Below are 23747 nucleotides of genomic sequence, written 5' to 3'. Positions count from 1 at the left end.
TTTATTTTGTTAGGAAAAAAAATACCAAACCTGAAACTTCTAGAATATGGCTCTCACATTTATTTTTCTTATTGCGGTATGTTTTTCTGTTCTGTGCGGATGCAGGGGAATTGTGGGTGACTAGTACCTGTGACTAATCCCTTGAGCAGTTCTTGTGAAATACTTTAAAAGGCCTTAAGCAGAAACGGGTAAGGGTTGAGAGGAATAAAAAATAAACATTGAAAAATAGCCACATACTAACACCAATCAATATTGAAACTCTGAGATGTGTTGGGTACATATTTTACTTAGTCTCAGCAAACAGTGAGAATTTATTTGCTAATCCTCTTGGATTCTGTCAGAATCATTTCTTACCTGAACCCTCCACCCCTTATGGTAATTTTTATTTCATTATGTGGAAATGACTGATTCATTTTCCATTTTTTAAATTAATATATGATGTCCTCATCAGTTATTGTAATAATGGTACAATATATTCACATTAAAATGTAGAGAATATATCATATAATAATATTTATTATGTGTAAAAATTATAGCTACTTCATTCATATTTTGATACATAAATATGGTCTACTATTCTGTTGGTAAAAGTAACCATGCATCTTAACATTATTTTCAGGACAACCATCCAGACTGTATTTTAAGTATTTTTACCACCTTAGCATGGTAAAATGGTCTTGACAATGTAAACTGTTTTCCCAAAAAACTGGACCAAAGTGCTAGCTTTGTTTTTGTAGGGTTTGGATTTAGCTTGGGTTATAAAAAGTCAGTTGTTTTTGGATGTGTGCAGATGGATAGTAATGGATATGGTGGGCACTTCTTCTCTAAGCTGTTATTAAATGTGGATTCAGATAGGCTATATGTGCTCAGCCAGCCGATGGTGGACCCCGCCAGTGGAAACGAGAAGTCATCATATTGTGACCACTGTGGGCTTCCTCTATCTCCCCAACATAGCATTTACAGTACCATGACTTCTCTCAGCTCTGGGAAGGGTGCATATTTGTGGCCACTTATTTTGTGCTGCTTTCTCTTTTTGGACAAGAAAAAAAAGTGCATTTGACATTATATCATAAAAACCTGACTAGGTTACATATGCACATGTACTTTGGGCATATATTTCAATCAACGTATATATATTTTTGTTGTCTTTAAAACTTTTTTTGCTACTTATTTTGTATTATGCTTTTAAAGTTTGGTATTTTCTTTAGATAATTGACTGTTGTGAAACTGCAAATACGTTAGTAGACTTCTGCCTTACAATTATCTTGTTCCTTCAAAAAAAGCTTACTGGTTTTTCCACACCGTGCAATTGAGTGGCAATGTTTAGAAATGACCCACAACATGATCTCAGCGGTTCTTATTGCTTGGCTTCTTGACAGTCCTGCACTGTGATCCATCTTTTTGATAATATGAGTATTAGTAGCTTGTCAGTCTAGGAGTTGAAATGTCAAGTTCTAGACTGTGTATGTCACTGCCATGCAAAAGTCTCCCATTGTCCCTTTGCCTCTTTTGATGACGTCTTTCCATCTTCTTTGTTTCAGAATGGAAGAATGATGGCATGGCTGTAAATATGGGCCAGTGGGCAGGCATGCGGACAGTTCTTTGCCTGGCCCTCCTGCTCCTTCAGCTTCTCTCCTGTTGTTGCCAAGGCCTGCAGGAGCCTGGAGCCAGTCCCCCGCTTCCTTTTTCACGCATCCTCTCTACAATGCCTCTGTCTATGAGAACTCCGCTGCACGAACCTACGCCAACAGTAAAATTAAAATGGGGATTACCCTAGTCCATCGCTCCTGGGATATCAAATACAGAATCACTTCAGGGGACGAGGAGGGATTCTTCAAAGCAGAGGAGTATGTTCTGGGAGACTTCTGCTTTTTACGCATTAGGACTAAAGGTGGGAATTCTGCCATCTTGAACCGGGAAATACAGGATAGTTACATGCTGACTGTGAAGGCCACCGTAAAGGGAGATGTCTTGGAAACGTGGACGAAAGTGAACATACAGGTGCTGGACATGAACGACCTGCGACCTTTGTTTTCGCCTACCACTTACTCTGTCACCATTCCCGAGAGCACTCCAATGAGGACTAGCATTGCGCAGGTCACAGCAACTGATGCAGACATTGGTTCCAATGGGGAGTTCTATTACTTCTTTAAAGAAAAAGTGGAACTCTTCACTGTCCACCCCACCAGCGGGGTGATCTCCCTGAGTGGCAAGTTGAACACGGACGAGCAGAGCAGGTACGACCTGGAGATTTTGGCTGTTGACCGGGGTATGAAACTCTACGGGAACAATGGGGTGAGCAGCACGGCAAAGCTCTTCATTCATGTGGAGCGAATAAATGAGTATGCACCAGTCTTAAGTGTGGTAACGCACATTCCCTCTTCTCTGGATAAAGATCCGATTTATGCTGTGATCACCATTGAGGACCTGGACGAGGGTTTAAATGGAGAAATAGAGTCAGTTTCCATCGTAGCTGGAGACCCCTTGGAACAGTTTACCCTTGATAGGTCAGCAGTTGCCAGTGAGTTTCAGATTAAGGCATCAGAGCCAATAGATTGGGATAATTTCCCAAATGGCTTCAACCTTACCCTTCAGGCTAAGGACAGGGGCTCCCCTCAGAAGTTTTCAGCAGTGAGGGTAGTCCACTTGCTGGTGAAAAGGCCCCAGCCTGTGGAAGTGAAATTTGAAAAGGAAGTTTATGAAATTGCGCTGAATGAAATTTCGCCTCCTGGCACTATTGTAGAGGCCGTGAAAATCTCTCCTGAACCTGACGATGCAGAATACATTCTCAGTCCTACAACAGATTCAGCATATTTCAAGATAAACACCTTACTGGGTTATCACAACAGCTCGCCAGTTTACCATGGTAAGCCAGGAGGTGTTTGAGCTGGAGGTAGTTGAGGTAGACAGTGAGTTGAGGGTGAAAGTACGAGTCACCGTAGAGGATGCAAATGACAACACCCCTACCTTTGCTCAGCTTAATTATGAGGTGTTTGTCAATGAAAGCATTCCCATCGGAACGAGCATCCTCGCTGTATCTGCAGTAGATGATGATAAAGGTGAGAATGGATATATAACTTACAGTATAGCCAGCCTCCAGTCTCTACCGTTCAAAATAAACCAGTTTTCTGGTGTTATAATTACAACTAAAGAGCTTGACTTTGAATCCTCTTCCGAGAGTTATGTTTTCGTAGTCAGGGCGTCTGATTGGGGTGCGCCTTACAGGCGTGAGAACGAAGTAAACGTCACGGTTCACTTGGAGAATGTGAATGACAACCAGCCATTGTTTGAGAAAATTGCTTGTCAAGGGGTGATCTCTCGTGATTTCCCCATCGGCGAGGTGATCACCACTATGTCAGCTATAGACATAGATGAGTTGGAACTGGTGAAGTATAAGATCCTCTCTGGAAATGAAAGAGGCTTCTTTGAACTGAACCCTGACTCTGGGGTCCTTTCTCTAAGGAGGTCTTTGATTACTGCTAATCCAAAAAATGGAGTCTTCAGTTTGAAAATAACTGCCACAGATGGAGAGAATTTCTCAGACCCTATGTTTGTTAATGTTTCTGTTGTACATGGAAAAACAACTTCAAAGAGCTTCAACTGCAAAGAAACCAGAGTTGCTCAAAGGTTAGCAGAAAAGCTGCTTAAAAAAGCCAAAGCTAACAGTAAGCCCAAACTTGAGGAAGGGTTTATAGATCTGTTTTCAGTCATAGACAGACCCCACAGTTTGACAATCCTTTCCTTCTGACATATCAGTACGTGAGGATCTCAGTGTTGGCACAAGCGTCTACAAGGTAAAGGCCTATGATGGAGATACCAGGATTCAATGGTCAAATTTTGTACGTCATTTCAGATGGGAACAAAGATAGCTGTTTCAACATTGACTTGGAAAGTGGTCTAATAACAGTCTTTTTACCGATGGACCGTGAGAAAACTGATAGGTATTTACTCAATATCACTCTCTATGATCTGGGCCAACCACAGAAATCCAACTGGCGGCTGTTGACCATATACGTGGAGGATGCCAATGATAACACTCCACAGTTTTTGCAGGACAGCTACAACACTGTGATCCCAGAAAACACTGCCATTGGCACAGAGGTAATTCAGGTAGAAGCTACGGACAAAGACCTGGGACCTAACGGTGAGATTTACTACACCATACTGACAAGCACAACTCAGTTTGGGATAAACAGCACAAATGGGATTGTTTATGTCGCCGGCCAGCTGGACAGGGAGTTCATCTCATCTTTCAGCCTGAAAATTGAGGCGCGTGACAAGGCTGAGAAAGGGAGCCAGAAGTTCTCTGTCACTACGCTGAGGATTTCTCTTGAGGATGTCAATGATTGCCCCCCTACCTTCATCCCCAGCTTCTACAATGCTCGTGCCCTGGAGGATTTGCCTGTTGGCACTGCCATTGCCTGGCTGGAAACCCAGGACCCAGATCTGGGATTGGGTGGCCAAGTCAGATATTCCCTGGCAAATGACTACAATGGGAAGTTTGAAGTTGATAAAGCCAGTGGAGTAATCAGGCTGACCAAAGAGCTGGATTATGAGAAGCAGCAGTTCTACAACCTGACTGTGCGTGCTAAGGACAAAGGCAGGCCTGTGTCCCTGCTCTCCGTCTCCTTTGTGGAGGTGGAGGTGGTAGATGTCAACGAGAACTTGTATGCCCCCTATTTTTCAGACTTTGCTCTGACTGGCTTTGTGAAGGAGAATGCGCGGATAGGGACCAGCGTGCTCCAGGTCAATGCCAGAGATGATGACACCGGAAGAGATGGAGACATCCAGTACTCCATACGTGATGGAAGCGGGCTGGGCAGGTTCTCCATCGATGACGAAACAGGTACGTTGTAGACCAAGTTGTTGGTCATTTCATTGTTGGGGTTTTACTTATATTTTTACTTATTTATTTATTGACTGATTGACTCAACCTTGCATGGATTTAAAATTAATTATCATAGGCTAGCAGTCTATTTCCAGATCCAGTTCATAAGATAATTATAAAACAGCATTCTGTGCCTGATATTGCTGTACCTTGGGTAGGAGGTACTGTAAGTACTGTGGGTAGGAGGAGTACATTAGATGCCTGTCCACTGGATGATAAAGAATCTAATTGTAGAACTGAGGCTTATGTTGGATAGTTGTTCTTAAGTTGGGCTAAACTATGGTTTATCAGATTAGTTTTAGTCTGGGAAAGTTGGATGCCATATTGAATTACCACACAGTGCTCTTTATTTACATGCAAGGCAGTTGTCATGTCATCTCACACAGACATTTGGCTTTCACTTCCCCTGTTAGCTGCACACTCCTCCTCATTGACAGAGCTTTTGTTACATTTTGCTGAAGAGATATTATTGCATTTATTCATATTAGTCATTTAATTTACACTATGCATTCCTGTCCGCAAAACATGTCATAATGAATGTGCTATTCATTTCCTAGGACTATGTAGAAGAAAAGAAAATAGGCTTGTAATGCTGAAAATGATGGTTCAGTCCTGCCTTGTGCTTGCCTTGTGCCACAAAAGATGGTGTGAATTATGAAAATGGGCAGTTTGCTTTTAAATGTAGAAGATAATTGCCTTTTTTAATTTCAGTGAGTGCAAGATACTGTGAAGGAAATTTGTAAGGAAATCCGCTCTGACTCTTTCTTATTAAAGAACCACTAAAACAGGATGCAGATATCTTTAATACCAGAGTGCAGTACTGTGCTTTATGTACCTTTCTTTCCTACGGGGTCCTTTCACTGCTAAGAAACTTAGCATAGAAAATTTATAGATTAGGCTATGTTTCAAGGGAGGCACTCCCATGATGTAATGACAAATTACTGTCACACAGTCCAGTTCAAACATTCATAAGAAAGCACAGCAGATACCCTATTGCTGAAGTCAAACTCTACCCCTAAACTGTGCTTAAAGCTTTGCTACAGGATGAGTGCTGAAAGCAAAACGGCATGCACAATTAACCATGAGTGACAGCCTTGAAAGAAATGGCAGAAAAAGAGAGGGGGATACAAAAATAAAATACCCAGAGGACTTTTTTTTTGCTTTTGGGATAAGTTAAGTTTAAGATGGCATGAAATAATATCCCTATTAACTGTAAAACACAACAAATGTCACACGCTCTGAATTGCTTTGCAGAGTTATGCGGGGGGTTAGTGGATCTCCAGTGTTTGCTCGTATTTCACAGTGCTGGGGAATCGATTTGTCCCTGGCTGTGTGCCATGGATTTTTCTGATTTGTGGAACTTAGAAGCATCGCCACAGATGTGGTTCCTTAAATGTGTTCTGTTTCCCATCTTGGACGACCAACTGGAAAACAAAGGGAAAACACTCAGAAGTGACCAGAAGTGACACGCACTCCAAGTGGTTGTGTTCATTTGCATTCATTTATTTGGCAGATGCTTTTACCCAAAGTGACTTACAAGCCCATTATGACCGGCAGCACTAAGTGCAAATAACAAGTGTAACTGTATTCGTGACAGGGCTGTTTCTGCTGGGCTTGTGTTCCATGTTTGTGTTTGTAATGACTCAGGCGGAAGGAGTTTAGTGGACTGTGTAATTTTTTTTAACCCATTTGGTGTGACACTTGATGAAGAAGACTCATTTTAAATGTACTCTTTAAGTGAATGTAAAGCATGTGGTTTGTTTATATTAAATATGAAAACAGATTAGGGCACTCTTGAAAATTCCAATGTGAGGCTTATTCATTGTAGGCTACTTGACAAGGAGAACAGACAAGACAAGGAAAAAGTTGCAACAGTTTGGCCTTATCTCACATTTCTGAAGCTTGATAAATGTTAGCACAGCTGAAGCACATAGGCTAATCAATATGCCGATTCAATGAAGGTGTAATAGCTCTCTCTCTCTCATATATATATATATATATATATATATATGTATATATGCACTAAGCTCCATAATGTGTGGGACAAATACATTTTTGTCCCACACATTAAGGAGCTCAGTGCATACGTACATTGGGCTCTGTGTTCTGTTTATTTTATACAGTCTCCCCATTTCAGGGCACCATAATTTAATTAGGCTATGTAAATTAAATTAGTCATGTTGAGAACTTTGTTGCGTATCCTTTGCATACAATAACTTCTTGAAGTCTGTTACCCATAGACATCAGCTGGTGCTGAGTATATTTTCTGGTGGTAATCTGCCTGGCCTGTACTGCAGTCGTGTTCAGATCCTGCTTGTTTCAGGGGCTAGTTGCCTTAAGTCTTCACTTCAGCGTAAGAAACGGATGTTCAATTGGATTCAGTTCGGGTGGCTGACTTGACCAATCAAGAATTTTCCAGTTTTTGGCTTTGAAAAAATACCCTTTAATAAAATCTGAGAATCTGCACTTTAGCCACATATGAATTGTTTGCTTACAAATCTAAAATTTTGGAGTACAGAGCCCGACATTTGTCCCAGCCATTATGGAGCTCACTATATTATATATGACATATGGATGTTTGGTGCTCAGGTTGCGGTAGCTATGTGCCATGTGTATGCTGTAGCCTACTTGTTTTGGATGATTTCCTGCTTGAGAAAAAAAAAACACTGGTCGTGGTGGGGGAAGGGGTAGGGGTAGACTTCAATAAACCGTGTAATTCCACAGAACCTATGGCACTTTTACCCCCTCCCCCCAGGCCCCTTGCTGTCCCCCCGCTGATGACCAAGAACAGAGGAGATGTTTTAAATTTATAGCCCTTGTTAGCTGCGAGTTGGCAATGCCTATAAATCAAAAGGTCTGCAGTGAAACTGCAAACGCAATTACAGCCTTAACGTGGTCACTGCTGCCGCTATGGTTACACTGGCTGCAGGAAGCACAGGGCTGTGGATTCTACCTGACAGAAGCGCATGCACAGTGGAGCTGCCTTAAATGGAAGTCATGCGTCAAGCTCTGCGGTCTACTCTCGCATCACTAGGTCTTCATGCTGCCTGAAGTATTACCATTCTCTCATGCGAGGCCCAATTTGTTTTAGCATTTTGACATTTTCCCGTTTTACTGCTTGTCTCAGATTTAGCTGTATATGGGTACATACCTAAAATAATAATCCAAACCTCCTCAGGGTGTATATGTTGGCTGAGTTGCGCATACATAGTGTTCACTGCTGATACATGTTAGTCTCAACAGGATTCAGCTTACCAAAACCTAGCGCTGTCCACTACAGTACTGTCAGTACTGTAACTTCCCCACTTGTACCCTGCATGTTTATTACACTCAGTGTCTTCACTCACCTAGGCTAGCATGCTACAGTAACTTACCATTGGTTGAACAGCAATTAGCCTTCCAGCACTATCATTTGTGAATCCTACTAACCTGGAACAATACTGCATAGTCCTTGCTTGTGTGAACAGGAGATTGCCTAAACAGTTAACACGTCAATGTTCCAAGTTCCTTGTGTAAAATGACTATTCACTCATGACCCCTACATGATGAAGTACCAGAACATATGTTAAAAAGGTTAGCCCCACTTGTGGCTTGACTGTGCTCTGAAATAGATAGTGGAAAAAGTGGGCGGGCCCTTAGCCCTAGTTCTTCTGAGTTCCAAGAGTGGATAAGGGGCTCATAAAAATTCCCCACTGCAATTGCTCCCCTGCTCTTACAGATGCATAAAGGGCACATCTCTGTAGTGGATTCCCCTTCAAACACCCAGTGAATCTAGTGTCTAGTAATTGAGCACTTCCTTTCCTCTTATGCATAAATAGGAAGCACTTAAAGTCAAGATGCTTAATCTCAGTGTCACCTTCCATGGGAAATAATTTGAGTTTTAAGAAAGACAGTGAGAATAAGAATGCTGGCAGGACTAAGGAGATGCCTCTTTCCCTTGGCAATTCATTTTGAAGGGCATTTTTTCTACACTGGCACATCCTTTGTTGAAATGTCCTTCTCCCCTCTAGGAGCATCTGTTGATTGAAAAGAAGGGAACACAATACTCAACATAAAAGGAAGAAACAGGGAAGTTTAACTAATTTGATGGATACACACAGTATATTAAAAGCTATTATATTTTCATTGAATAACAACAACTGCTTTCAAGTTTCAATAATTTGTTTTCTTTTCTTGTTGAAAATGTGCACAAGGAGCTTCAAGATTATTTGAGTTGAGGCTAAGTGAGTATAATTGGAGTGTCATATGGAGGTTAAAATTTTCTGACATTTTTTTCTGAACGTGCCATGAACTGTGCCACCTCTTAATAACCTTCATGATGTTTAGATAGGAAAGAAAGGCTGGTCAGATGAGACCTTTACAATGTGTATGGATTGTCTGAAAGAAATTCAACAAGCTGTTGTCCCAGCTAGATTTTCAGTATCTGGCTTATGTGGCTCTAGAGGTATACAGTAAAACATCCGGTGTTAATTCAACTCTTAACAGATAACATTTGGTCCCAGTGGTGACCAAATGTTATCTGTTATAGTTGAGTTAACTCTGTTAGTGTTGAATTAACGCTGGACATTTTACTGTGTAGTGCACACAAATGCTGATACTGTACTGATTATCAGTATTAGGCTATTTGAAGGTTTGTCATAAGTGTTGTTCACTCCATAGCCTACTATTTACAGGGTAAGAATCCATTCAAATCCTTCTCTGCAACTCTGTTCTAATCGATTTCTTTTTTTGTTAATGGTGTGTAGGTAACACAGTACCGTGACACAGCACACTTATGCTGTCAGGCTACCTCAGTTTTATTGGAGATATGATACCAGTACAAGTATCATGATTCATACTGTAATAGGTCCTCTTTTTTCATGACCAGAACTTGACATTGATTGATTACAAAATCACAAAGATAAATACAAGCTGCCAAGAGCATTAATGCCAACATTCATATAACGTGGTACATTTTTCTACTATGCCATCAAGAGTAATTTACTTTTTTGGCAAATGCTTCCTTTAACCCTTACCAGCCTACCCAGTTTACTTTTACTTTGCAATGTTTATGTATAGGCAAATACCATAGCTTACTGTATAATAAACAAGTTCCATTAGGTACTTCACCATACGGTAAGACATGCAAGAAAACATAAATAAATATTCATTAAACCATTGTTACTTTTGTGAAAAGTGCATTCACATACAAAGCTTCATTTAGCTGACTTTTGTGCTTGTTTGAATTTCTCATTTGATCTGAGGCCAAGATAATGCGTGTCCTATATTTAATCAATTCAGCTCGTAAGCTTTTGCCTTTATCCAGTGTAATACCTCAAACAGTCTGACAAGGTCCGTTCCATTTCTTTGTGTTGTCAGCAAACAGGCTCGTGACTTCAGCAAGGCATTTCTTGGAGATATATTGGAATAATATGCGAAAGGTAGCTGGAGGTCTTACGTGCAGTTAGCCTGACCCTTCTGTTCTGTAATGAAGGGGCATGTTTTAACCCTGGAATGTCTTCTCATTTTTTTGAGTCTGAAGCTGGGCTATTTTTAGCCCCGGTGTACAAGCAACTTTTCATCACTTTGTTTCCAGGCGGAAGGAAAACGCACGCATCAAGCTTTGAGGATCATATAGCCTACTCTCGCAAACGATGCCCCGTGAGAGCCCCAAGAGCTTTGTTTTCAAACATCAGCCTTCTCTGTCAAGGGAAGATGATTTTTCAGTTCGCGTTATATTTAGCTTTTTTATTTTAGCTGCGCCTTCTGTATATTCTGACTGTGCTTACTGTGGTGTGTCTTCCTTCTTATTATCCATGACACACATTGATCTGCTCAAAATCATCAAATCCTTGTTTTTTCTTGCCCGGATTTCATTTGGTATATTAGCATTTTTTTAAACAAACTTGTCATTGGCAGCAGCACATATTTATGTTGATCACATAGATCGAGAAAAAGACTGTTTGTTTGTCAGACATTGTTTATTAGTATAGTGTTGTATAAGATGGTCACACAGTGGAATGCCAGTGCCTGTATGAATCCACCAATCACGCTGTGTGCTGAATGAGTTTCTGCATGAGAGGAGGCAAAGCATCTTTGAAAGTCTCCCTGCTTTCTCTCGGAGTGAACGCTGCCCGGTGCACTTTGGTCTCCAGCCGAGCCGAAGGCTTTCAGGTACGGACGAGCGGGAAGCGGTACAGAAAGGGGCTCAGAGCCTAACCGCACTGCAAGACTGCGTCCTCCTCAGACGGCTCTTCACACACACGACTGTAGATTATGACTCGGCCTTTGAAGTTTTCGCTTCTGGGGACCTCCTTATTTTGGAATTATTTTTGGAGCAATAACAGGGCTTTACTCTTGGATCCGGTATGGTGAACTAAATCCGCAAATTGCCGAATTTATACTCGATTTCCTGTGCAAGAGAAAATAACATTGGTAATGATAGCTTGTGGTTTGGGTTGCACACAGGCTGTATTTTTTTCCTTGTGTGGAGATTCAGTGTGCAATTTGGAGAGGAATGATGTGGCCCAGAAACCAATTAGGATTAAACAAAGTGGGAATACACCCCTTTTTCACTCTAGTAGCTGCGCTCAACCAACTGTGACTCTGCAGAGGTAACGTAGGGGAAAATCTGTAATGTAAACCTTTAGCACCATGTCCAGGACAACAAGAGGGACCCTGCCTGACCTGTTCTGACATGAACAGCGTTTCTCTGTTGACCATCCTGAAGCTTAAGACATCCGTGATTGTGAAATGTGTGTTTTTGTTCTCTTTGCTATTTTACACCTTTCTGGTTTTGTGCAAGCACAAATATACGCAGGATCTACTTTCCTTTGTTCCACAGCAGCTGTTTTTGAGTGGAGCTTAGTCTGTGGCCTTCATGGTGTGAATAGGATCTAAAAGCAGACATTGGAAAGCAGTTTGTATCATCTTACATTATACTATGGCTGCTATTTCCTGAAGCATGAATTTCTATTATGTAGCTGCTTTTATTTTTAATAATCTGCTGCAAGAGCAAGACAGAATTATTTTGAAGACCTTGTTGGGCATTGCAGTACTTCATATGTCTTGTTTATTCAGTGAACATTACAAATGTGATTTATTGCAAATACCAACCATGAATAAAACAGTAGCTTCTCTTTCTTTTTTTGTGGTTCAATAAGACACTGTTAATGCTATAAAAACAGAAATACGAGGTCTGTTGTCCTGAAGAGGCACATCAAGATTATAGTATTATGGCCTAAAATTCCATTACTGGTGATGAAGAATTTTTATCATCATTAACTTTTATGCTCCTATATTTTTCCTTCAAAGCTTGCGTGTGTGTATGTATTTTAGTTTATTATGTTAAGATGCATACTTGCCTTTGGCAGCTGAATATAGCTACTTCTTAGCTTAAACAGTGCTCAAGATCTCAGCTCTGACCCTTGGTGGCCCTTTACTGAAATAAGGCATGTTCTTTTTGAAAAGGTAGTTTATTTTACTGCAGGTTTTGAAGTTTATAGGACTGTATGCAGACAGGGCATGGTGAGACTGGAGGATGCCAATAGACAAATTCTAACATGGCTCCCCAATCACAGTTCTGCTGCTCTTGTACATTTATTTTCACCACAGTGTTTCTGTGCAAAATTTGCTATAAGCAGTTTGACCAATGCCTGTGGGCTGGTCTGTGAGCTAGTGATGGATTCACACCTGCCCTGCCAGAATGTCACAGGAGCTTGTGTCTTCAAGACCCTTTGTGCAAATACTAGGATTAATAGGCATTCCTTATGAATGATAGCTGAGAAAATGCAGTGTCCTCCAAAAGCATGGTCACGGTAAGGTGGCTATATGCTTATTTGTCTATATACTTAAGGCATTTGGATTTGAGTTCAATTAGCCTTTGTTTTGTGGTCTTTACATGCATACATTTTACAGAAACAGCTGTTTTTGTGTTCAGTTCCTGTTTTGATATTGGTAGCCTATTTTTTATTATCAACTGTTGTTCATTATAGGCTATTAACGGCATACATTTTTTTTCTAAATATCTCTGAATAAAAGCATTTATTTTTATTTTTGCATTCAATGTTTTTATGAAACCAAAGCTGCCCTTATGTTTGACTTAGGCCAAAGTTTATTGTTAGTATTTAATGATAGTTTAACAATGGTATAATTAATACTAATATTGCTTCTATTAAATGAATTATAAGCCAGTTAAATTATGTTGTTGTAGCCTTATGTTGTTTCCAGTCAAGGTCCTGTACCAGGATGACGCTTAATCATTAGAATAGAGAAATAATTAGGCTATTGGTTGCCATATCGGCTTCATCTGACCGATACCAATCAATTTAATATACACTGACCGTTGCCGGTACAGTTGCTGATACATCATGCATCCCTACTGATAACAGTACTGTGGAAAGAGTGCTCAAAAGTCTAAGCTGAAATATCAACAACTAGACTTCACTATTTATGCAAAACTGCAAGCATAATTGCGTTCACTCAAATTGTAATGCCTGGTCACGCTTTTGTAAAACGCTTCACACTCATCTCCTACACTCAGACATGATTGCCAATTGACCTCATTCACACCTCACCTGTGCAGATCCAATTGCTTGACTTTTCAATTATCTGTCAGAGCTTTAGCTTGATTAACAGAAGCCACAAATGAACTGCGGTGGACAACCGTGAAAGAGCATAAAGCAGAGAAAGAGGAAGAGGTGTACGTGATTCATAGAATTATAGGTGTGTGCATCTCAGCAGATACTAATCAGCCATGGGTACAGTATGAGCCAGACTGGGCTGTGAGTGAGGCTGGGTTTGAGTCATAGTCTCTAACCATCAAGAGGAAATGTAACAATAATGCACTGCCATCCTCCACCATGGAGTCCTCTATCTCCATGCTATACACTAACTACAACACTCATCCACTTGGTTTTCTGGGGTGTATTTATTTCAGTATCTGAATCTATATGTACTCTAGGTAATGTTACACTCCTTTACAGAATTAATTTTTTTTAAATCACACCACTGCAATTCAGTGGGTTGGTGTAGTGGGTAAGGATATGGATTTAGACCTTGTTGTTTTCACTTTTGAATCCAGGCTGTCACACTCAGCTTCTGTTACTATCTTGCAGCATGTGTTTTACATAATGATTTCAGCAAATATCCACCTGTTTAAATGACTAATATGCCATTAGACATCAGAGAATCTACACTTCCAAGCATATTAATGTCACTAATCCCATTCTTAGTAGTTATTTACCTCTTATTTACTCTTGAAATAAATGAGAGCCTCAGTTGGTAATATAATAAGATATGCGTGCTGTTAGCTGTGCAGTTGTGAGAAGTGAATGAATTGTGGCCTTACCCTTCAACGAAGTAAACCTCAGGGGACAAGATGCCCTAATGTCAGTAAGAGCTGATAATGTGGTTGGAGTCTGGCACTCTTTCAAAGCCACCTTATAAAACAAATGACAGGCGAGTGATTGTACTTCTTCAGGAGAAGTGGGGTCAGGTGTGTGAAGTGTAACTTGCAGTCACCTAGCAAACTGCTGGATTTTAGGGTGCATGTTCTCTTCCATTTCTTTTATTTTGTTCAGACTAGACATTGATATTAATTTATTTTGTGTGCACTGAGTACTTCATGTAACTTAATATTTAAATTAAAGCTAGCAGAAAACAGATTAGCAAGCAACACAGAGTTTAATCAGTAAGTAATGAATTAAACTTTATTTCGAATGTATACCAGATAATTTCACAAGCAACTGTGGAAGCACCATGGCAAGCAATGGTGTTCCACTGGGGCTGTGCTATGCGGTAGAGGTAGATCACATGTTTGGAGTAAGTGTGCAGGAATTCCAGTGCATCATCAGGGGCACCGATCAAATGGGTAGACTCATGTGGAAATTTATGGAAACATCTGTGTGCGTGTGCGTGGGTATGTGTGTAGCGCTTGTGCACGTGCGTGTATGTGGCTATGCATATAAAGAAAATCAGGGAATCTGTGTTTGGGTTGGAATGACATTCCATTTCTCCTGGAAAACATTGTGAATGCAATCACATCTGTTTTGTCATATTATCAGTATTTGATATCTGGAATTCTGTATTTAGAGTGTGAGAACTCATCGGCAATTTAATGGAATGTATTGTAGAGAAAATACCTTTGTTATTAAAGGCAGCTCCAGACATCTTCATAATCTGCTTAATTATCATCCTATATCACTATTGTACAGCTGGTTATGCTGAAGCAATTCATGTGAAGTACATTTCTCAGGAGACCCTTTACTTCCCACTGAATAAGTTTGCTTGGCTTACTTTTTACCATAAGTATGAAAGCAAAAGCAGACTGACTGGCAGGGCGATGCAGGTCACATAATCTATGACAGTTGGATTCCATCATCCCAAACTGGCATCCCACAGGCTGCAGTGTGAAAGCAAGGGGAACACACCAAACGTACTGTAATCTGACAAACAAGACACGCTATTGAGGTGTCGGTATAGAAGCTGCTAAAGGTATGTGAGTGGTGTCCCACCTGCAGTTCAAACCTGTTACCCTCTGGCCCAGTCTATTTTACACCTTCTCCAGCGTTGCTGGGAACATCATCAGGCAGTGATTTTGCCATCTTCTGTTTCTTGTCTTAGACTCTGGAAATAGTGTATAGCCGAGGCTTAATTGTTCATTTTCACCGCTGGGGCCTTAATCAGGGTGCTCGTCACGTGGAAATGACACTTCCTTCACAGTCTGAGCGCTGATCTTCACACGGCTTCGGCTGTGGCGTCAGAGTGTTAATTGGATTATTCAAATTAACCTGATCTCCATGTGTAAAATTCAGGGATTCCATTCCATTTACCCTGCTTAAAGGAGCCGCTCTGAGAAACTATGCTACATACAGTTGCACAGTATGCATTTTTGTTTCAACGGCCTCTCGTTAATTAGGTTATTTTCAGTTAAAGTACCGTTCAAGACTATCCTGCAGGAATATTTAATTTAAAAAGTAAAAACAATGGAATGTAAAGGAAAAGTAGACCCAAATGAAGTAGGCCTACATGTATGAGAACAAAAAGACTATTAATACTATGGTTTTGGTAAATGGTAAATGGACTGCATTTATATAGCGCTTTTATCCAAAGCACTTTACAATTGATGCCTCTCATCCACCAGAGCAGTTAGGGGTTAGGTGTCTTGCGCAGGGACACTTCGACACGCCCAGTACGTGGATCGAACCGGCAACCCTCGGACTGCCAGACAACCGCTCTTACCTCCTGAGCTATGTCGCCCCCCTAGCTCCTCACTAATGGTCTAGATGAAATAATCATCCGTAATGAACATAATAGCTTGTTAAGTATATATGCTGATGAAATCCTTGCTAATGTCTTTTGATTGAGGTCTGATACCTCACTTCTGTATGTTTGCATCTCACTTGTGCCTAGGGCCTGACTTTTGTTTAGACTTTTGCCTGTATGTGTGGATATTTGTTCGCGTGTAGGTATGGTTGTGTGTGTGTTTGTGTGTGGGCATATTTGTGTGGATATTTGTGTCTGTGTGTGTATGTTTGTGTGTGTGTAGGTGGATATTTGTGCCTGTGTGTGTGTGTTTTTTTGTGGATATTTGTGCCTGTATGGCTGTGCGTGTATGCGACTTTGTGGATATTTTTGTTTGTGTTTGTGTGCATGTGTGTGTGTATGTTTGTGTGTGTGTCTGTATGGATATTTGTGCGTGTGTGTGTGCGTGTGTGTGTATGTTTGTGTGTGCCTGGTGTCAGGATCAGGGGCGGTGGCGCTGTGCTGACTCCCTGCTTTTCCCTGCCAGACCAGCGTGTTCCTGGCCAGAGCCTCTGAGCTCAGCGCCAGTCAGCAGTAATGCCCACATCCCTCTGTCTCGCTGTGGCCGCACACTGGAGCCACTCCTGTGAACTCTGTACTGGGAGCCCTGCCTCTGTCTGTCCGTCTGTCTGCGTGAGAGCCACAGCCTCTGAATTTTGTGGTAGTGAATGTCTGGGTCTCTAGAAAATTATATATTCTAGGAAAAAAGTTAAATCGGACTTTGACACTGAGGGCTGTCAATGTATTTTCTTCTATACTCCCATGGTCTGAAAGTAAGCAGATATCCAGCAAAAATGAAAACATGGAATCATCTGGATTGACTGATATGCCTGTATTATATTTTATGGGTTACCTAGTTAAAACTACTTGCCAAAGATTCTTCTCAGATTTGTCACTTGATTATATTCATACAATAGTTTCATATAGCCTAAAACAGACTGAAGCAAACTAAGAAAGGTCCTCTGCAACTGGTAAGTTATCTTCCTTTATCTCCCTCTAAAAAGTCCTTTTTATTATAAACTTGGTCTGATTACAATCACGTCTTTATCTCTTTCCTGAGTAGGATTGCCTCTTCTGAGGAAATTCACTTCTACAACTTCCTCAATCATTGCTGTGCAGAGTTTGACACAGCATCACCTACGTACAGACTAGATGACCTCACAGACAGCTGCGTACCTCATTAGATGTTGTCTAACTACGAGTAAATTCTTACCTGGTTTTGAGTCCTAAGTTTAAAAAAATAAAAATAAACTGAGAGTAGCAAATAAAAAAACGAAGTTTGGACAGGCTACTCTTTGAAAGGCTCTTGGCCTTATAGAGTATAGAGTGACTGACCAGCTGTCTTCAGTCTGCGAGTTTGTGAGCCGCTGTTGTCAATTAGTCACTTGTAGTTGGATGACTGACATGGGATGAATGGCTCCCTCATTTGTTTCCTTTCAGAACAACACCCAGTCTCCTTTTAAGCATTCTGTTCATCTTGTCCCCCTTTTCTGTGGTGGTCCTTGGTGTGATGAAGTGTTTCGGTAGTGCTTGTGGTGGAGTAAAGGCCATGAGCTTTGATTCGCGGTTGCTCTCACCCTCCCTGTCCCCATACAGATTCAGGACTGGGAGGCCTGACTGATGCTGCTCCCTTCGCCCAATGACACTTCGGTGTTCTTTAAGCGCCACACGTCCCTGTTTACACGAGACTGAATTGAGCGTGCCACAAGTAAAGTTTTCAGGCTGCAGGCTATAGTTTGACCTGGAGGAAACTCCTTTTCTGAGCATGCCTGACTATACTGACAGTGACGACATTAGGAAAGACATTGTCACCAAGCATCTTCATCTTCACTCTGGCACTGCTTTGCAAATGCGAGCCCAAAGAGAATTTGAACACCCCTTCTGGTATTAGAGTCAATTATCAAAGTGAATTAATGATGTTACATTGTTGAATAAGAGGTGACAGTTGCTCGTTTCATCTCCCTGGTAGATTATAGGGAGAGCATGAAAATAAGCAGGACCCAACTTTGGTTTTGTGGTTGGAAGTATTTCTTGATGGATTGAGAAAAGAAGGAAGACAGAATCTCAGGTCACTCTGATTGCTGGACTGGTGGAATGGAAAGAAACAGTGCTCACGTGCATACTTTTGGATAAGATTGTCATCTACATTCTAACCACCACTGCAACTTAATGATAGCCTGCATTCTGAACTTCTGGGAACAGTTATTTTTCTTCCCAGTTCCAAATGATGTCAACATATCAGGGTAGTCCGGCACAATAGGAGCTCACAGAGTTTCCCGTTCTGTGTGTATATTTAAGCGTATTTGTGCATGTGTGTGTTGTGGGTGAGAAAGAAAGGGACAAGTAGAGAGAATGTCAAGCATGGCATTTGAAGCGGAAGGAAGAGGTTCCTTTGGCCCACAATTTAAGTTACTGGAAATCTGTTGTCTTTGTTGAAGTTGCTAGGATACTGCTCCACAAGGAGGAATGCTCAGTCAGAGGAGGGCTTGGTCTGTGCCCATCCGATGTCTGGCTCACGGGCTGTGTGCTAAACAAACAGGGACACTCTCTTTCTCACTTTCCAGTGGCTCAGAGAAAGCCTTCATCTAAACACTGGAAACCTCAAACTCCTGTCAGGCCCCATGTAAGAATGCTGGTTCTTGCACAATTCAATACGAGAGCATTTTTTTCCTTTCATCTCCCTTGCTTTGTGAAGTTAATACAAATTATGTTTGGCATTGACTTTGTGAGTCCCCATTGTTTGACATAACTGCCATCTCTCTGTGGAGATGGTTAGTTTTAGTTGCTGTGCATGATAACAGCAGTGTCTTATTCCAGAGCTGCATATTTGTGTTGTCCCACTAACAGTAGACCTGTTGTTGTGATTGTTCATAGTTTCCATATTTTGTGGTAGCCGCTGTGGTCTAATGTCCTTCCTTACTTTAAAAAAAATGCTTTTTTGGTTGCTTAGTTTTTAAAAAGATTTTTTAACATACTGTCCCTTAACCACCCCACCACATGGTACGACAGTTGGTTTCAGCTCTTTTGACACTGAACAAATGAAATATGTAAAGGAATGCTAATGTTCCTCAGAGATGAGTGACATGGGAGAAAATGACTCCATGGGGGGTCTTTTGAAAAGATCTGTGGGGTGTCAGCTTCACTGGAAGAGGAGAAGAATAAACAAATAACACATTATAATTTAGGGAGAGTGGAGAGGGGGCAGTCAGCAAACACCCTAAATATGTGCTCTATTGGTAGATCTGCTGACATAGGTCAATGGAACTGACCTCCTGAACTATCCAATACCAGGGCAGGAAGTCCTTAGACCATCATTTCTATGAAAGCGTGGAAAATATTCCTGGCATCATTACATGCTGATTTCCATTCATATAATGATTCTTTTATATTTGGGGAATTATATGAAAATGCCTTTAAGCCTATGTTTACACCACAAGGTGTTATGCCCAGTTCCAGTTTTTTGCCTACATTTGATTTTTTTGACCTGTTTATATCTACTCCTGTATTTTGGCCTATATTGACTCTTCGCCACACATACTTAAAAGAAGGTAACCTTGGTGTCACAAGCCAGTGTGACACCCCTGGAAAGGGAGATGGCAGTACCAGAGAACACCATTTCTGTCGCATGGAGTGAGAGCGCGCACACACAAACACAAAATAATATAAACGGACCACTTCACCCTTCCCCCTCACGGGTTCCGGGAAAAAACAGTAAACTAAAACAACAAGCTAAAATAACGAAGACAAAAGAAAGTAAAACAGAGAAGCAACTTTTCAGTTCTCCTGCTCTGTAGCTGACCTGCCTTCCCGGCCAGGTCCAGCTCCTCTAGCATCCGAGCTGAGGATTCCTTTCTTTGACATTAGTGCTCAAAATGAACAAAACAAAAATCAAAACCGCGCTCTCGGTATTAGCTCCCGCTCTCAGCCCTGAACTGTGGAGAGCAGCACACCTTTAAGCACCTGGACTGATTAGCTAACGCAGCCCAGGTGTGTGTGCTCTCCCCACCAGCCGACGCAGCTGAGACCAATCTGCCTCTCTGGCGGACTGACTGCTACACTTGGTTTTCACCGCTGGACTGAGCCTTTGTCCTCCATTAAACTTATTTTAACATTTACCATTACCAGCGAAGAGTGGCTGTGCAAGTGATATATGTTATGCGTCATTCAAATGCAAAAAAGTGTGAGAATATTGCATTTTGAATGATATGCAAATCGGAATGACCAGAAAATTCTGATACGTGCATTTATAAGACAGTCTCATTGGCGGAAATCCAATTCCTATCGGATTTATTTCCACATATGAAAGTGACCCAAAATAGATCTGAAAATATCTGATTCCATATGCTTTTTCCTGTTTAAAAGTTCATAGTACATGAGCAAAAAATCGGAATTGGGTCACTTTTACCAGGCGGTCTAAACGTATCCTAATTGGTTTTAATCAATGGATGGGACACAGCCCTCGTCTGGGAAGCTTTCTTGGGGGGGGGGGACTTTGTTTAATTTGGAATAACGTGTGAGGCAGTGATACAGGTCAGACCATGCTAGTAGATCATTATCAAGATTGTGAAATGTATTACCGCGATGAATCATGGCTAATTTGATTACCACGCACACGTGCCACCCCGTGCGCACACACTACACGCCGTAATTAATGGTGGTGCTAAACAACTGCCGAGACGGTATCTCGTCCGCAGCTGAGGATCAATCAAAAGGAGATTTGATTCAGAGCCTGGCAGCCGCAGAGCAGCCGAAGAAAGGCAGAGAGGAAGGCCCTGGGTGACATCAGTCCCGGCTGCCATGGTACAGATGCATCTGCACGCAGAGAGCATGCGAAGCAGCCGTGCTCATAAATCACAAGGAAGGCACAGCCCTCATGGCTTGACGCTCCTCTGTTCCCTCGATGTAGTCGAGGATTATGTGAAGATTTCAACTACAGATAAGAATCTGGCCTTGGGGAGAGTGTTCTGTGGCGGATCAGTGAAAATGTAAAGTTTTATGCTTATGTTCTTAAAGGATGCAGGGAATCATTGGCCTATTGGACAGTTGGTTAAAGACAAGGGGTTTGACTTCATTGTTTGATGTCCTCTGTAAGGCCAAAGTGTTTTTGTTTTTTTACATGCTTTTAAAAACAGTCCCCCGTCTGCCTTTTCCGCAGCTGAAATGGCCAGTAGTGCCCCAGAGTTGCAAATCAATTTCATAATTGAGACAAACTCATATCAGGGAGAGAGACAAACGAAGTTGAGGGTGGCTGAGGATGGGAATCGATGTAATGATGGCCAATCTTGGAATTAAAGGATTGAATCTAATACAGTTGTCAGACACGGGTTTGATGAATATTGACTCTGTGAGCTTGTCCGCGCACCAGGCCTCTGTGATTCGAATATAGACAGAAGTGATTGATGGCAGATGCTGCTTGAATTGTCATCAAGTGGGAGAACGGCAATTGCCCTCCGAAAAAATATTGTTTTAAAGCAGGTGACCTAATTATGGCTTCATCCCTGTAAATTTGACAGCATCCACGGGCTGTGGGCCATGACCAAGACAGTGCAATGGCTAATACCTTCAAACGCAAGGCTGGGCTCACAAGTGCAATAAAGTCGGTTTATTTATGAATCCTGCTTACACTTCTTCGGTACTCAGCGGCCTTCAGGCCTGCCCCACTAACTGCCTGCTCTGACACGTTCTACAAACAGCTCCCACACTTAGGAAAACACACGGACTCGTCTCTGTTTACGCTTCTGCCGTATCCAACCGCCATCATTCCTTTTACAGTCAACCAGGCCAGGAGATCTCCAACTGTCACGCAGCAGAAAAAGCCCTGCCAAAGCGCGTGCGCTCAGCGCAAATGTGGACGATGGCCTTTCACAAGTCCTGCAGAACTGTGAGCGCATGGTGTGCTGGCAGTATGTTTCTGCAGGCTGAGGGTCTTATTAGTGTCTGAAACGGAAGCCGCCTTTCCTTTTTGAGACTGTGCTGGTCAGTTTTGCCATTGAATTTGTTATCAGCTCAAAAAATGTGTTGCACTGAATTAAACTGGTTTTAACACGCCTGTGTTGGGAGAGATGAGCTCTGCCGGGACCCATTCGTGCTGCAAGAGTCAAAACTTTTGCAATTTTGAGACTTCGAGGAGACACAATTTTGAGATTGTATGATCTTGTACTCATGCATTGTCCCGTGAATTCTGACCCGCAGTGCTGTCGCTTGCTGCCTTGTTGGCTAATTTGCTTAAAACGCATCTGTGATTAAAGACTTTGTGAGATGCTGCATCTGTTCCTTATTCTTTTTTTAATTCCAGTTAAATTAACTGTTTCATGCCTGAGAAGCTTAAAAAGCTGGGCTGGGGAACAGAGTGAATTAATTAAAGGGCCACGGTTCAGCGGCCGCACCGGCATTCATCTCCGAACTTTCTCATCTGCTTTAAATGAACCTCTGTCAGCCACAGAATGGGTTGCCAGATTTACAGAATCAATTTACATGTGGGTGCGGAGAGTAGCTGATCATCCCAGGCAGGGATTCCATTAGGAGTCTCTCAGCTATGCCGTACTGGTGGCTTTCAGTTGGCTGTTTAAATCTGTTTAGTATGCGGGTGCATAAGAAAAGGGTGATATCAAAGGCTAAACCTCATCTCCCCGGGGTTCCCAGCCCCCTGCCAGACACCGGGGAAACAGTCGGTGACATATTCTTACCGAGCGAGCTCAGCTTTTCAGGAAGTGACTCGCAAACAGAGCTTGGCTCCTCAGAATAATGGATGGGGCGTCTCTATAGAGGTGTACAGTGTATGACCCAGTCTAAGGCAGACAGGTCTAATCTGCACTGTGAAGAGAATACGGGTGCTGGAATTCTAAATGGAGGATAACAGATGGAGGAGAAATGTTTTGCCTATTTAAAGTGGTGGAGTAATTGATCTGAAATATCTCAAATGGGCATAACAGTAGGTATAGCTTCAGATTAATATTGAATAAAATAGACATTTTTGTAGACAAACTTTGTTCTGTATTGTTTTGCTCTACATGTAGAATCCATAAAGTGCATTTTTTGGGTCTAGGCTCATCAGTAGATACTGCAGCAGGTATAGTTGTGGGTAAAGAATGAATTTCCTGACTATTTTGAAGGTGAATTAGAAGACTTCTGTGTCAGGAAAGCTCTGATGCTGAAAGCCAGTCAGTCAGTCAGTCAGTCAGTCCGTCGAGTAGTCAGTCAGTGGCCTGCTTGACTGTACATGGCATCCATGATAATGATCCAAGCTCTGAATGTCACTGCTCTTTCTGGTCAGAGAGGGTTGGCTTCTGCTCGGACAAAGTATGAAAGCATGAAACATTTATTTTTTAAAGGAGCGGTTGAAGAAGATAGATTATCACACAATGCTGTGCCTCGCACCCGGATACGTGAGAGGCTGTGATGTTAGTCATCCCTCAGCTTGGCAGACTGCAAACGTGCTCTGATGTCAGGATGAAAATAGCTCATGCTAGGTGAGGCTGTCCTGGCCCATTTTATGTTCCAGCTTAGCAATTTATAATCCACTTAATATAGGCCTACCCATTTAAAAAAATGTTTAAATGTGGTTGCCAGTGGAAAC

General features: G+C 41.7%; 1 protein-coding gene across 1 annotated transcript in view; it reads left to right on the top strand.

The window, feature by feature from the left end:
• Positions 1-23747, top strand: part of fat3a (FAT atypical cadherin 3a) — a 159994-nt gene that overhangs the window by 8935 nt on the left and 127312 nt on the right. Inside the window, 6 exon segments of the mRNA XM_035385144.1 lie at positions 1542-1673; positions 1676-2837; positions 2839-3707; positions 3710-3730; positions 3733-3818; positions 3820-4846. Of these exon segments, the coding sequence (XP_035241035.1) occupies positions 1542-1673; positions 1676-2837; positions 2839-3707; positions 3710-3730; positions 3733-3818; positions 3820-4846 (3297 nt within the window).

Source organism: Anguilla anguilla, chromosome 12 (assembly GCF_013347855.1).
Source record: "Anguilla anguilla isolate fAngAng1 chromosome 12, fAngAng1.pri, whole genome shotgun sequence".
Lineage (NCBI taxonomy): Eukaryota > Metazoa > Chordata > Actinopteri > Anguilliformes > Anguillidae > Anguilla > Anguilla anguilla.
The sequence above is the reverse complement of the archived record's forward strand: the minus strand, read 5'-3'. Positions and strand labels throughout refer to the sequence as shown.